We start from the raw sequence: 13682 nt of genomic DNA, 5'->3' as shown, positions 1-13682 counted from the left end.
CCGCGGACCAGGGATGCTCGACTAGGCAGTATGTAGCTAACAGCCTAGGAGGGGGGTCTGCTGAGGTGACGCGCTCTCATTGGCTGACGCACCCACCGCACCTTTCTTTCAACGTGCTCCTCCCACCTAACCTCGACCTAACACATTTCTCCTCCAGCGCCCACCCTTAAGCCCCGCAGCAGGTCCCCCCTACCGTGACCGCTACAGCTACATCCCGCCGAGCAAGGTGCAGACACCACTACGCACATCTCCCTTCCGCCCCCTGCTCCAGCCTGGTGGACACCATCGCGCTAAGACCGCCACCCCTCCCCCGTCTGCGCTGGCATACCCACCGCCAACTTCGGCCACTCGCTACTTGCTTGTGTCTCTCCAAGGTACGTTTGAAGGCCAGATACTCAAAAAACAGACCAAGCTACACGCAATCCATTCTCCGCCTCGAGCGGCCCGCCGTCCTTCTCTACAATAGCCCTTGCGGCTTCCATTCGCGACTCAAGTTCCGCGCGTCCAAGGACGCCGACAAGCAAATGGACGCAAGCTAGACCAGGCTGTGAACCTTTCGTCGCCTCCGGCACCTTGAAAGAGTACGAATTTTAGGACCACAACCATCTCCCTTACGTCCTTCAATCTGTCTGCACTCGTACAGCGCTTTCGGGGCCTGTTGTCGCTCACCAAACCATCTCTCCGCTCTACCAGAATGGCGTCCCCAGCTCCGTCCACTGGGCTAGCACCAGAGCGCACCACCCCCGCCGCAGCTATTCCTCTTCAAGCCAACAACGCCGCGGCCGGCACAAAGCGAAAGCGGCCTTCGGAAAAGAAGTTCTACGCCGTCAAGGAGGGCAAGAAACCCGGCATCTACAACACATGGGACGAGTGCCTCGATCAAGTACGCGGTCACCGTGGTGCTCAGTGTATGTTCTCGGGTATATCTGGCGGAAAGACACCAGCTAATTGTTTACGCAGTCAAGTCTTTTCACACCCTCGCTGAAGCGCAAGACTTCGTTGCCGGCAAGCCTCCCTCAAGAGGCACGGACCAAGACGAGCCAAAGTACTATGCAGTCGGACGTGGCCTCGTTCCAGGCGTCTACCTAGACTGGCCGTCAGCACAAAAGCAGATTCGTGGCGTTTCACATCCGCGGCATAAGAAGTTCAACAACCGCACAGAAGCCGAAGCGTTCGTGGCTGCTTTCAAGACGCATAATGGCGGCACAGCCTCTGCGGGCGGATTGTCATCCGAAGAGCAAATCCGGCAGCTGATCGTCAAGTCTGCACCTGGTTTGCAGCCTAAGGGCCCGTACATCGCGCGCGACAAGAATGGCGATGCCTACGGCATCGGCACAGGCCCCTTGCCGCTTGGGGCAGAAGATGGGTTTGATCCTAATATCCGTCTCGACGAGTCTGGCCGGTTGGTTCACAAGACAGACGAGGAGAAGGCGAAACAGAAGGATATCCCCCGAGAGAAGAACCCACCCGGTATGCTGCGCATCTACACAGATGGCAGCAGTCTCCGCAACGGCACTGCGGGTGCCAGAGCTGGTGTGGGTGTCTTCTTCGGCCCCCAAGATCCTAAGTACGATGAGTCCTTCTCGAGCTCCCCTCCCTCCCCTCCGGCTTTGCAGACGCAGACCGTCTATACCATCGACTGGCAAGCGCGAGGCACCCCCAAAACCAAACCCAGAAGCAATTCACACGACCGAATCGACGACGAAGAGCGAGCACATGGACAAGGAAAAGGACCCAAGCTAACTAATTGGCGCTACAGAAACGTCTCCGAAGCTCTGAAAGGCACCAAGCAAACGAACCAGCGTGCTGAGTTGACAGCGATCCAGCGTGCGCTGGATATTGCACCTAAGCATAGAGATGTTACGATCTACACCGATAGTAAGTACGCCATTGATTGCGTGACCAATTGGTACCGCAACTGGGAGAGAAATGGGTGGAGGAACAGCGGAGGGAAGCCGGTGGAGAATGTGGACCTCGTCAAAGGAGTAAGGGCCGCGATGGCGGAGAGGGAGCAGCTGGGACGGAAAACGCTGATGGTCTGGGTGAAGGGCCACGCGAACACTCAGGGCAACGTTGAAGCTGATCGACTGGCTGTTGCCGGAGCGAGATTGGGACGGGGCTTGAGTGTGGACGGAGGCGGAGAAAATGGTGATGCAGACGGAAATGGCCGGTGCTATGGCGACGAGGACGAGGGCATGTTGCCGAAAACCGAGACAGACACAGAAGCTGGGCTGGGAACTACAGCCAGGGGTCTCCCAGCGACAAATGGCTTCGAGGATTCGGATGTTCAACAAGCGTTCGATCTCATGGCAGCGAGCATGGTGGATGGTGAGAAGACTGGCATTGATGATTACCCTTGAGTGTTGGGAAGAACTGCAAAGCAATCTATTTCGCCATTGGAAGCGTCTGGAGTTTCTCCATGACCCTCCTGGGGCTGGCTGCAGCTGGAGAAGCCTCCTGAGAAGGCATACAAGGTGCTACGCACTATAGCCACCATTACCTGCAGCCACGACAAACTCAATTATGGTACGGCAACCGCTCGTCGGCTGGACTCGAGAACGCCATGCCAAGAAGCGATATCAATCTGCTCCCATCCTCACCTCACCCTCACCTCACTCTCCACCTTGCAACCGGCTACTTCGCGCCAAGGCTTTGATCCCACCAGTTCATCCGCGCTGGCTGCATTCTGCAACTTTGTAATCACCCCTCCACTCATCTTTAATCAATATCACCTTGCCTTCCATCCACCTTGATTCTGTCATCTCTCTAGGTTCTAGCATCAACCCGCCGGCCGCCATGTAAGATGGCGTTCAGTGGGGTGCCTCGTGTTCCAGCGAGCGGTGCTTATGCATCTGGTCAGTCTCGCTTGAAGCTAATGTTCGCGGATATCGAGTACGGCAGTGGCGAAGCAAGCCCTCGCCCAACCAGCCTCAAGAGGAGCTTTGCTGACACCGAGTACGACGATGATGAAGAGGAACCTCGTCCTCGTCGTCGGCTCGGGCCTTTGCTGCCGGGCGAGAGCCTTTATCTTGAACCTCTTAAGGGCTTGAAACGCCAGGTGCCGGATACTCGAACTACTTCCCTCAGCAACTACCGCGAGATTGATGACGAAGATGAAGATGAAGACGAAGGAGAAGGAGAAGAAGTAGATGTCGGCGAAATGGAGGAGGTGGTGACAAAGCAAGTGGAAGTTATCTACCTTTCTGACGATGAAGAGGAGGCCGACCAGGTCGAGAATGCTGTCGTCAGTGTCAACAAATCTCTCGGCAAAATTCTACCCACCATTCCTGCAGTTGCGAATCCTGGAACATCTGGGCAGCGATCCAAGATGCCCCGTAAGAAGCCGAAGAACAAGCCACAAAGAAAACCCAACAAGTCCAAAAGCGGCGGTGCCACTGTCAATGACAACAACAACTACCACAAACCTGCGGTAGCCTCGTTGAAGCAATATCATCATGTTTTGTCGCAACTTCAGTCGTTGATACCCCAGAAGCTCCTCGCGGGCACTGGCTACCAAAAGCCCAAGACTCGTGTCTGGATTGCGGCACTTCATTACATTGATTTGTTCCAAGGAAGCGGTAAGGTGCAGAAGATATTCAAGGCGACTTCCAATGCATCTGCGCGGTTGAACACGGTGCAACAGGAGCTCTTCCACCAGTTCGACGCAAAGCACGGATTTCAACGTACAGGCGGCAAGAGCGACAAGTTCAAGAATGAGACAAACAATCTGTATTGCTTGGCTCAAGCACTTGTGCACCATTTCCAAGGTCAGCAAGAGTCCCAGTCCGCAATTACGGGTGCTCGAAAAGCATCATTGAGGAAATCTGGTGCAATCGAGAAAACTAAAGCGCTCGACGATGCTGCCAGCCAGAGTCTTGGTGCGTTTGTTCGCGCCGTTGCTAATCTGAAAAAACTGACCAATCCCACTCCAGCGCAGCCAATGCACTATATTCGGGAAATCACGCCCCAGGGTTTTCGTCCCAAACTTACGTTGGCAATGAAAGCCGAAGGTCCACACGAGTACTATATCCGCGAGATCACTCCCCCAACTGAACCTCCAACCGATGTGCAAAACGAGGTGGAAGCAATGGGTCACGTTCAGGAGCCAAAATCTATTGCAACAGTTTCCCAAGCGCCAGTGTCATCCGAAAACTCTGCAGGACTTGCAAGTTCTACTGCGATTGACACGGCTCCTGCATTGCTTCCAAAACATATCCAAATGGAGCATACCGCAGGAGATGCTGAGCAAGCTGTGGCCACGGACCCACCTCAAGCTGCAAATGACGGTGGATTTCTTGAACAGGCACTGGTGGCACTTCAAACGCAGATCAAGAATGCTACCACTCTCAAACTGGACTGGACCAATGTTCCTCTCTCGCTCTTTGAGACAGAAATGTCTCTGAAGAAAATCTCCAAGGCTCTTGAACAGGCCAAGGATGCTATGGCTGGCAAAGATGTTATGATGAGCATGGGTTAAAGGCTTTGTGGTCCAGCCTATCCAGGACAGAAAGAGCAGTTGCATGCGGCACGCAACAGGCGTAGCTGTTCAAACGGAACAGGTACAGTGGGGACAAGCGATAGTATCAACCCATAAGACTTCACAAGAATGGTTGCAGCAATACTTAAATTATGTTTTAAGAAGGGCCGAGGGTGTTTGCACGATCACGAAAGACTTTCAAAAGGCTTCTACGCCTCTTGAGTAACTCCGTATCATAATCACGTACATTCAGAGAGCAGCTGAGGTTCGGATAGCCGCCCAGCACTAATACCATTTGATGCCTCGAGAGACTTTCTGGAGAACCCAATGTCAAATGTAGTCTACGCGTTTCATCAAAGTCGTCCCGTATTGATTCTTGCATGGCACAAGGTCTTGGCATTGCTACATTTCGCATCTACGACAAGTTGCATACGAACTAGACTTTCCGGTGACCACTTCTCCAGTTCGTAATCAAGTCATTCGTTCCCTTCGAGAGCTCACCGTCATCATGCCACCTCTAAATAGCAGCCTACCGTCCGCTCCAAAGCCCTTCACTGGGGTCTACCTCAGCTCGCCTCTTCTCCCTGAGCTCCTGTGGAATCTCAGGAGCGGGGTTTCACTTTCGGCCAGTTTGGCATCATCGGTCAAAAGTGTACCTTCACTGAGGGCCTGAATGGCGCTAGCCCACAGCTCTCCGGACGGCGCCTCCCCAACCAGTTCACCCTCAATTCGAGCGCTATGGTGCCGACTGTGCCACTGTCAAACAGTCCGAATACAGATTCAGCTGCGGTTGCAACCCCGGATTTAATTTGCAAGAGACCTTATCCTTCTTTCGGAGTTTCGACAAAGCCATTCAACGACCAGTCTAGCCTCGGATCGAGAGCCTCAGTGCCAAGTCCGTCATCATTGACCCACGCCGTCCCGCATTCAGCTGCCGCCATGAAAATTGCCACGCCTAGCACAGACACTCTGCCTCATCCTTCGCTTAAGTCCATTACGAAGTCTGATATGACCCTGCCAATGTCGTCATAGACAAAAGAAGTCACCCTGAGCACTAAGAAGACTTATAACGTTGTCCTTGGGCATCTGAGGAAAGCCATTCCCAGTAGCCATCGTGTGCTGCCAGGATCACAGTCTACCAATATTGGGCACGGGCTCGTCAAGTATATCGACCACTTGGCGGGGACAAAAACTGAGACAGTATTTGACAACGTGGATGTTACGGAACTTCAATCCCAGAAAAAAGTCCAGGATCTGTCCAGAGAGCTACAGGACACTCTTGTTGCGCAAGTACCGCCCAACCTGCTTCCTGGAAAAAATCCTCTCGAGAAGCAAACTATCATGATGGAGCGTGCGCTTTGCCTGATACGTGAGCTGAAGTCGAACGATACCACGCATCATGTTGGAGCTTCGAGTGCTGAGCAGGTGTATGCTTCTGCCAAAGAAGGCAGTCAGATCAAGGCAGAAGACGTGCAGAAGTCAGCAGTAAGCGGTTCAGAGACAGATGCCTACTTTGTGCAGCAGTCTACAGAGCCTGACCTCGAGCTCGATGATCATGACGACACCTAAAATGCGTCAGCACCAGTATATAGTGTAGCGCAAGAGAATGGCCCAGTTGCCACTGCTCTGCAGACCATCAAAGCGCATATGACCAGAGCGGCCCAAGCTAACTGGGACCATCCTCAAGCCGCGTTGGTGTGGGGTCAGGCCATCTCCGAGGACCTCGGCGCCCCTACTGATCGGCTGCGCGCAGCAATGGCTGCGAAGGAGTCGTGAACATAGTGTTCGATCATGCATGGAAGGTCGAGTTTCCCAGGAGTTGAAGTCAAGGCATGCTACCACAGCCATGAGACTTTGTTGTTCTGTGCGACAGCTGTGCAAAAGATAAGGTGATGCATCACAGACGCAACAGCATTCCGGATTATTCATGAGAATAGGGGCCGAGGCGAGGTGCCAAAAGGATGACTATGCGATTAGAACTCGGGCATGAGCAAACATGTTTATGCGAGACTGTCAATGTAGCAATAGCAGCAATAAAGACATTCCGTGACATCGAGGAGAACCCTTTTATGCGCCTGCTTGTGGAGTAGAGATGATGGACTCCATCCAAGCAATTTGGTGATTCAAGGCCAGCCTTGAAAAGGGGCAGCTTCATTCACTGCCTCTTGGCACTTCCTCCAATTAAGAGCCGCGTATTGTATCCACTGCCAAGCCCTCCCCATCGACGACGCGCTTCACGCTTTGCTCGTCCATCCCTCTCTGCTCACATCCTCAATGCCAGCAACAGCCAGCTCCCTCGCTAACAGATAATGCTAATGAACTGCATAAACCGGGACCGACCATCATGGCTACTACGACCGCCATGAACAAATGGATTGAGGAGCTTGTCACGTCGCTGCTCCCCACGAACACCCCACCTTCAAAACTCAGGAAGCTGAAATCTCAGTTTGGCCGGAACATCAGGCACCACAATTTCGGCAGAACTAATCAATTCTTAGTCGAAGAACGCCTGACCGGTCTAGAAGAGAAATTCCAGGTGCTCGATCACGATGATCTCAGTGATGCTATACATAGACGCCGCGATGAATTGCGGCTCCACTTCGATCAATGGATTCCCGACGCGTTGGACTTCCTGCTACACATGTCACGAGATCCGTTGACAGCTGGCGGGCTGGCAGCTCTGCAGAACGTTGTCATTGATGATCTGGTAACGCCGCAGCTTACGTGGGCGGAGATCGAGAAGGATGACCCGATCAACCGCAAGGACCGCATGTGGCGGATGCCGCATTTTAGCGACGAGAGCTCCGATGAGGAGATCATCGAATCCAGTGCACCTTCATCTCCAGAAAGTGCGAAGCGGCGAAATGCTCCCGCAGCTATCGACCTTCTAAGTCCACAGTTTGAGGTCATCGAGCCATCGGAAACGTTGGAGAGCCTTCGCAGCGGCATGCTCAGCGCAGCAGAGGGTGATATCACCATTACTGAGATCCAAGCAATTCGCGAGACCCTTTTTATGCTCCAGGGTTTCCCAACGACATTATATGCCAAGGATAATCGCAGCATCAAGCTCAACACGAAGTACAAAATCGTCCATATGAGCATTCTTTCCTCCGTTGCCTCAAAAGCTATTCTCATGTCCAAGGCGGCAGGAATAGTCCGCTCATGGGTGTTCGTCAATGAGAAAGAGCCTTTTGTCGAGGTACTGGAGGACAGAATACATGTCATTGCGCAAGAGTTCGACGACTTTCTAGCACAGTCTCAGAGCGAGGTCATTGCCAGTTCGAGCAATGGTGGGGTTTGTAGCCTTCTTGAAGTCATTGACAGCGTGTACCAGAACGCGCGATCGATCATCATGGCAGCACAATTCGTCACTGCTGGCAAAGGCCAGGACGCGATTGGCCTGGTCGAGATTGCGTGCCAACAGGCTTGCCGACTTGAACTCTTCGACCAGCAATCGGCATTTCGCCCAATGCTCAAGGTCTTTTGCGAGACTCTCAAGGCCTTTGTCGTACCTGTTAGCGCCTGGGTGGAGCAAGGCATTTTGCCAGAGCGACCTAGCTGCTTCTTCGTTGAAAGGGCACAGGAGCAGGACGAAAAGGCTAAACTTTGGCACAACTGGTATCTCTACCATTCTGAAGGTCCAAAACGACTGCCGGATTTTCTGCAGCAGTTCTCACAGCGGATGTTCGTTGCCGGGAAAACGATGGCGTTCATCAAGGCTCTTCCACAGGAGCACAAACCCACTCACGCCGCGGCCTTGCGCCTTAACACGCTAGCCAGCGCCGTTGAGAATGCCTATCTTGCATCTACCACAAGCCTGGCACCATTTGCACCGACTTTGCTCGCAAATATACAGCACTATGTCGATGAGCATCTCGACGCTGCCACTTCTGCAATGCAGCAGATGCTCGACAAGCACTTCAGTCTGACGGACACCTTGTCCGCACTTTCGCATCTCTACTTCGCGGAGGCACCATATGCCACGTCATGCGTAGAAGAACAGACCTTTGGCCCGCTCGACCGCGGCCGGCCTGGCTGGAATGATCGCTTCCTTATCTTGGACATCATGCAGGAGGCTTTCGATCAGGTTCCTTGCATAGATTCGAGCCGCATCATCGTCCAATCGCACCGTTTGCCGGTCGCAGACCTGATGCAGGCACGCCTGACGGTCAAAATCCTCCAAAACATTGCCATAGAATACACCATTCCGTGGCCGATTGCAAACATCCTGTCCACAGACAGCATAGCATCCTATCGCCGCGTCGCACTCATGCTCATGCAAATCCGCCGTGCAAAGTACGTACTCGAAAGGTGCGCCTTTCCCAATCTAGCAAAGCACGCCAGCTCCAAGATCAGCGTTGAAGGCATCTACCCCAACCTCCGACTCTTTACAGACATTCTCTACGCGCATTTGATGCACTGCGTCGTCGGTCCTCTCACGGCCAAGATGCGGCAGCGCATATACGGCACCGTCGACGAGATGATCGCTGTCCACAAAACCTACACGACCGCCCTGGAACGCGCATGTTTCACAGCCAAGAATCTCAAAGTATTGCGTGAGACACTTGTGTCGCTGCTCGACCTCTGTGTCGGCTTCGGCTTCCAAGTGGCCGAGGCCACAAGCGAGCTTGATGGCTTTGCACTGAGCAAGGTCAAGACGCAGTTCAGGAAGTTGATGAACCTGCTGATTGCTGGACTGCGAGGCTCGGCGAGAGCGGGTCTTGGAAGTAGTCACGCAAACGGGTCTACCACAGCAATAAAAGGCGGGCTTGGTGCTGAAGTGGGCGACCTGCTAGATCTTTTGGCTGACTCTCTCGAAAGTGCGGCGTTTAAAATGTAGAGCAGCTTACACTAAACAAGGACGCCTACGTCTGACACCCATTCCACCTCGGCTCTAGTGCAATACGAACATGGATCCTCCCCTACTACTCCCTCCGTTCACCCTCTTCACGCCTACTAACCCCTCTCACGTCCAAATAGTTATCGCCAAAACTTTCGCCGGCTTCGAGGAATCGCCCGTCAACTCGCCCGCCTCGTCCACAGCACGACCAACCGACTGCGCCCCCTCCTCATCCCGGCACGCCCGACACCTGTTATCCAGCTCATCGATATCTACCCCCCTCCTCGGCCCCAACGATATCAAACGCGTATCGCCAGCCCCACCAGCTACCTGTTAGGCGCGGACCGCCAGCAGCTGCTTCACGGGCACGATCACCTGCCGAAACTCGCTGGACGCCGACTCGATCTCCAGCCTGGTATATTGCCTCACACATTTCCCGTGTCCCACACTGATGTCACAGCGCCACAACGCCGCCCTGATCGCTGTTAACTCAATTTACATTCCACCAAGAGGGCGCGAAGCGTGGTCGGCGGCCTTGGTGGATTGGCGCTTGTGGTGCGGGATGGCGAAGCGGGCCGCGGCGAGGGTGGGGGCGAGGAGTATGTGCTTGCTGGCGCGAGCGACGAGGCAGAAGGCCGATGAAGGGGGAGGGGCGATGGGGCGTCTTCATCTTCGTTGGCGGATAAGGACTTGCTGTCAAGGAGATAGGAGGAGGAGGAGGAACGAAAGGACTGATGGTTAGGACAAAGGAGGCATGGGAGGCGAGGTCAGGGGCGGGGGTGGGGAGTGGGCGGAGGGTAAGGTCTAGATCGAAATCTCTGGGGGCAATAGTAGTCACTTAATGTGGGAGCTGGACGTTGGCGTGTCAGGGACGGCGGTGCATATTGGCAAGGACGACGGTGCTTATGCCGGCGCAGGCACACTGTCTTTGCTGATCATGCCATCTGCGTTTTGCTGTCATATGACAAAGGCTTGTCTGACCGCTCAACCCAATGCTTTAGCGGCTCCTGCTTCAGTAGAATCTCCAATCTCGGCGGGCTCATCACCAAAATTCAGACCGGCCCATTGCTCAAGGAGGTCACTCATCTCGGGCGCCTCGAGCTTCTGGCGAACCATGACGTAGTTGGGATAACTGCTGCTGAACTGAAGGTGATCTTGCGACTTCCACTGGCCCGCGGCTATTGCCTGAAGGCTTTTGCGCAGCTCCGGAGGCACGGCGTCCCCTTTACTCTCGATCATGCCGAGGATGACTCGCGTCATGCCCTTGGTGACGTTCCAACGTAGTGCGCTTTCGGAGAGCAAGGTAAACAGTTCTTGAAAGAGGTCCTGCACGTCGGACGAATCAAGGTAATGTACGAGAGCGTTCAGTGCGGTGACGCACGGTGCTGGCATTAGTATGCTCCACGAGGAGCGGCCAAACTCTGCCTTGAACCGTCGTATGATGTCGCGCAAGGCCATCGCCGTAGTTACTAGGACAGATCGGATATCATCTTCGGGAGACTTGTGGGACGGACCGGTATCAGCGTCGGAGGAGAGGATCCAGAAGAAGCAGTGATGGCAAAGATTGCAGTATGTCGTTCTGGTGGGTTAGTACTAGCACGTGTAGCCAAATCGGGGGAAAGAGTGCATACGTCAAATCCGCTGTAGGACCACACAATACAAACCCTGGCCTGTCACAGTTGAATTCTTCGGGGAGTGACAGGTACCATTCTATCATTCGTTTGTGGATGGCGGTGGCTGTTATATAGCGCTCCTCAACTCCCATTGATGGAAACTTGGTGAGAACCATGTTCTTGATTTCTGCGCCGAATTTCCAGGCCTCACATATGCAGTTGAATACGGCAGAACGATTGATTTGGATGGGATCGTGGCGGAGCGGGTAGGCTGACCATGGTCCGAGTCGGTCATGCTCGTAGGGGCTGAAAGGCAGTTCGGTGGGAGGCTTGTAGTCGAAACCCGGACTCATCAACGAAATGCCAAAAGCGCTGGGTGATGTCAGCAACTGGACCTGCAATGGGCCGTACTGACGTGCTTTTGACAAACAAAATGTGTCCATTGAAGAATCCTGATTGATCTTTGTCGATCGAGAGACTGTAAAGATTCGTCTTTGGCATGCTTTTTAAGCACTTGCTGCAACATGACCGGCAATTGAGGCAAGATCATGATAGAAATGCGGTCTTTACCTAGCAATGCGGACCTGCGTTGGCATCAGCGCGTTCCATGCTGAAGCCGGTAGGGTTGTCGAACAGCATAATGAGCAGCAGGAGACCGCTAACATTGGCCAGAGTGGCACAAGCGGCTGTCTCGGTCCAGAGTCGATGGGCCTCATTGAAGAAGTGTTGACCACGAGTGGATGGGTCAGCCGCATCGGAAAAGGCGCAGGGGTCGTCGGTGAACAGCTGAAGTCATGGTCAGTGGCGCATCAAGAATTGTTGTGCATGTGGCATACGCAACCAATTCCGAGACAGGCGTTGACCATGAGAGGAGAGCAATACGGCGAATTGAGATCAGCCTGCCGCATGCCCTCGAGAAAAAGCTGTTCATCAAAGAAGTAATAGTAGAAGTGGCACCAGTTGAAGTAAGCAGACATCAGATGAGATGCAGTGTCAGAACCCGAGGTTATGGACGTCCAGGGACTAGCTGGGACTTGAATTGGCGGCGCATCACAGAGAACGTCTATGGCTAATCGGTCGCGCGTGTGGTTACTGCCAGTGCGGCCCCGGGCGGAGGCGGTCTGAAGCAGAGAGATGGAGGATATAATGTGGTCTAGTGGCTGGTCCTGACGGATCAACTCAAGGACACGATGGGCTTGTGCCGGAGGAGCAGTCTTGAGGGTATCGAGAATGGTGTCAAGGGCTCTGCTCCTGTACTGAAGGTCCTCGTTTCTACGTTTGCGAACGGCGGGACGTCGAGCATCCTGGCCAGCATCGTAGACGCAATTCTTGTGGTGCTTGCGGCAGTAGTCACAAGGCTGGCCCTGATCGCACTGTGCAAGAGTCAGCGTAGCCAGGCAAAGGCCTCGGTCGTACTCGTTTCTTGGCGATCCTACAGCTGCCACATGCCACAGATGCGTGATAGCCTCGGGGTGCTGAGGTTGAAGTGGACCGCGAAAGGCTACTACTGCCCGAGCTTGTAGCGTTGTTGCTGGGTTCTGCCATCAAGCCAAGTTGAAACCTGCAATTTCCAGCAGCGGGCGAGGGGCGAGGCCGTATATGTTCAGTCCATCGGTAGTTGCACACTACAAGTGCGGAGTATTGAGACGCCACTGGTGTGATCAGTAATCATCAAAGGGCATGAATATCATCGGCTTGGCTGTGAGTCTGGGATTTGGATTGGTGCCTCGTACGGTACTTCTCCGGACGCCAGTCGGTCAGACCCGGTCGATCGATCGCGGCAAGGCCAAGCGAAATGGGCGACCTAGGGGAGGGATCGATGGCCTAGCCCTCCCCTCTCTATTTCCGCATCTCCTACCGGCCTGAGAGGTTGGGGACTCGCACTGCGTGCATCCAAGGATGCTCCCAGACTATCGCAACCCGTGTTCACTGTTCGACACCGCCATCGTCTCCTCCCGTCGTCATACATGTCTGAGATGTCTTGGGGATGATAGCCTGATTGTCGTCATCGAGCCTAAGACCTTCTGCCATCCTCTCCACCTCGGCACGAACACCCTGCACCACCCGGTGAATCCCCACTTCCCACCTGGTGAATGACTGGCAGCCCATGGCCCGATAGGTGGTGAAGATGTCGGCGTCAAGAACATCTTCTCCACCGCTTGGACGCAAGAGGTATTCTAGACCGGACATGCAGTTCTCCGCCACAGCCGAAGAACGCGTTGATGGGGCCGTTGGGGTCCTCATCCATGGCTGAAGCTACGCGGACGACTTGATCAGCGTTGTCTTGCCTTGCGGGCCTGGTGGCTTCTACTTACTGTAGGCATCGATACCATGGAAACTTAACGGCTCGCCGCACAGTACAGCTTGGTACTGGCTAACCAAGTTGGTAGCGATGGCGAGGTCGGAGACTACCGATTCTAGCGCTACGCGACCAGGGTCCACGTGAAATGTCTCTGGAAAGATCGACTTGGGCTTGGGGTGCATCTCACGCTGGAGTCTGGCGCGCTCTTGGTGCTCATATTTGATGAGTGATTGCTCGATCGTCCTCAAGATCTTGCACGAATCTCTCAGTTGACGGAGGAGAGTTTTGAGCGTCATGGTACCAGCGAAGGCCGTCAACAAAGAATGGAAACAATCAAGCAAAGACCTGCTTCGCAAGACGTGTTTTTGCAACGGGTGAAAAGACACCTTGCTCAAGAGTGCCAAATTTGTAGTCAAGTAGGCAGCACTGTCGTGGAAGTCACTTGTTTTC

General features: G+C 54.0%; 5 protein-coding genes across 5 annotated transcripts; 3 read left to right on the top strand and 2 right to left on the bottom strand.

The window, feature by feature from the left end:
• Window positions 1–694: 694 nt before the first annotated feature.
• Window positions 695–2360, top strand: HMPREF1541_10780 (uncharacterized protein; the record flags this gene model as incomplete). Its single annotated transcript, XM_008715449.1, has 2 exons — window positions 695–908; window positions 961–2360. The coding sequence occupies 2 exons, from the start codon at window positions 695–697 to the stop codon at window positions 2358–2360; spliced, it is 1614 nt and encodes a 537-aa protein (XP_008713671.1).
• A 443-nt stretch (window positions 2361–2803) lies between these two features.
• Window positions 2804–4477, top strand: HMPREF1541_10779 (uncharacterized protein; the record flags this gene model as incomplete). Its single annotated transcript, XM_008715448.1, has 1 exon — window positions 2804–4477. The coding sequence occupies one exon, from the start codon at window positions 2804–2806 to the stop codon at window positions 4475–4477; it is 1674 nt and encodes a 557-aa protein (XP_008713670.1).
• A 2344-nt stretch (window positions 4478–6821) lies between these two features.
• HMPREF1541_10778 (uncharacterized protein) lies at window positions 6822–9317 on the top strand (the record flags this gene model as incomplete). The annotated part of the gene is made up of 1 exon (XM_008715447.1): window positions 6822–9317. The coding sequence occupies one exon, from the start codon at window positions 6822–6824 to the stop codon at window positions 9315–9317; it is 2496 nt and encodes an 831-aa protein (XP_008713669.1).
• A 984-nt stretch (window positions 9318–10301) lies between these two features.
• HMPREF1541_10777 (uncharacterized protein) lies at window positions 10302–10775 on the bottom strand (the record flags this gene model as incomplete). The annotated part of the gene is made up of 1 exon (XM_008715446.1): window positions 10302–10775. The coding sequence occupies one exon, from the start codon at window positions 10773–10775 to the stop codon at window positions 10302–10304; it is 474 nt and encodes a 157-aa protein (XP_008713668.1).
• Window positions 10776–11500: 725 nt separating this feature from the next.
• Window positions 11501–13528, bottom strand: HMPREF1541_10776 (uncharacterized protein; the record flags this gene model as incomplete). The annotated part of the gene is made up of 4 exons (XM_008715445.1): window positions 11501–11716; window positions 11767–12303; window positions 13119–13186; window positions 13246–13528. 4 exons carry the CDS (start codon window positions 13526–13528, stop codon window positions 11501–11503), a joined length of 1104 nt encoding a protein of 367 aa, XP_008713667.1.
• Window positions 13529–13682: the final 154 nt, after the last annotated feature.

The sequence above is a fragment of the Cyphellophora europaea genome (assembly GCF_000365145.1).
Source record: "Cyphellophora europaea CBS 101466 unplaced genomic scaffold supercont1.14, whole genome shotgun sequence".
NCBI classification, from domain to species: Eukaryota; Fungi; Ascomycota; class Eurotiomycetes; order Chaetothyriales; family Cyphellophoraceae; genus Cyphellophora; species Cyphellophora europaea.
Note: the sequence above shows the minus strand (reverse complement) of the source record. Positions and strands in the feature narration are given on the sequence as shown.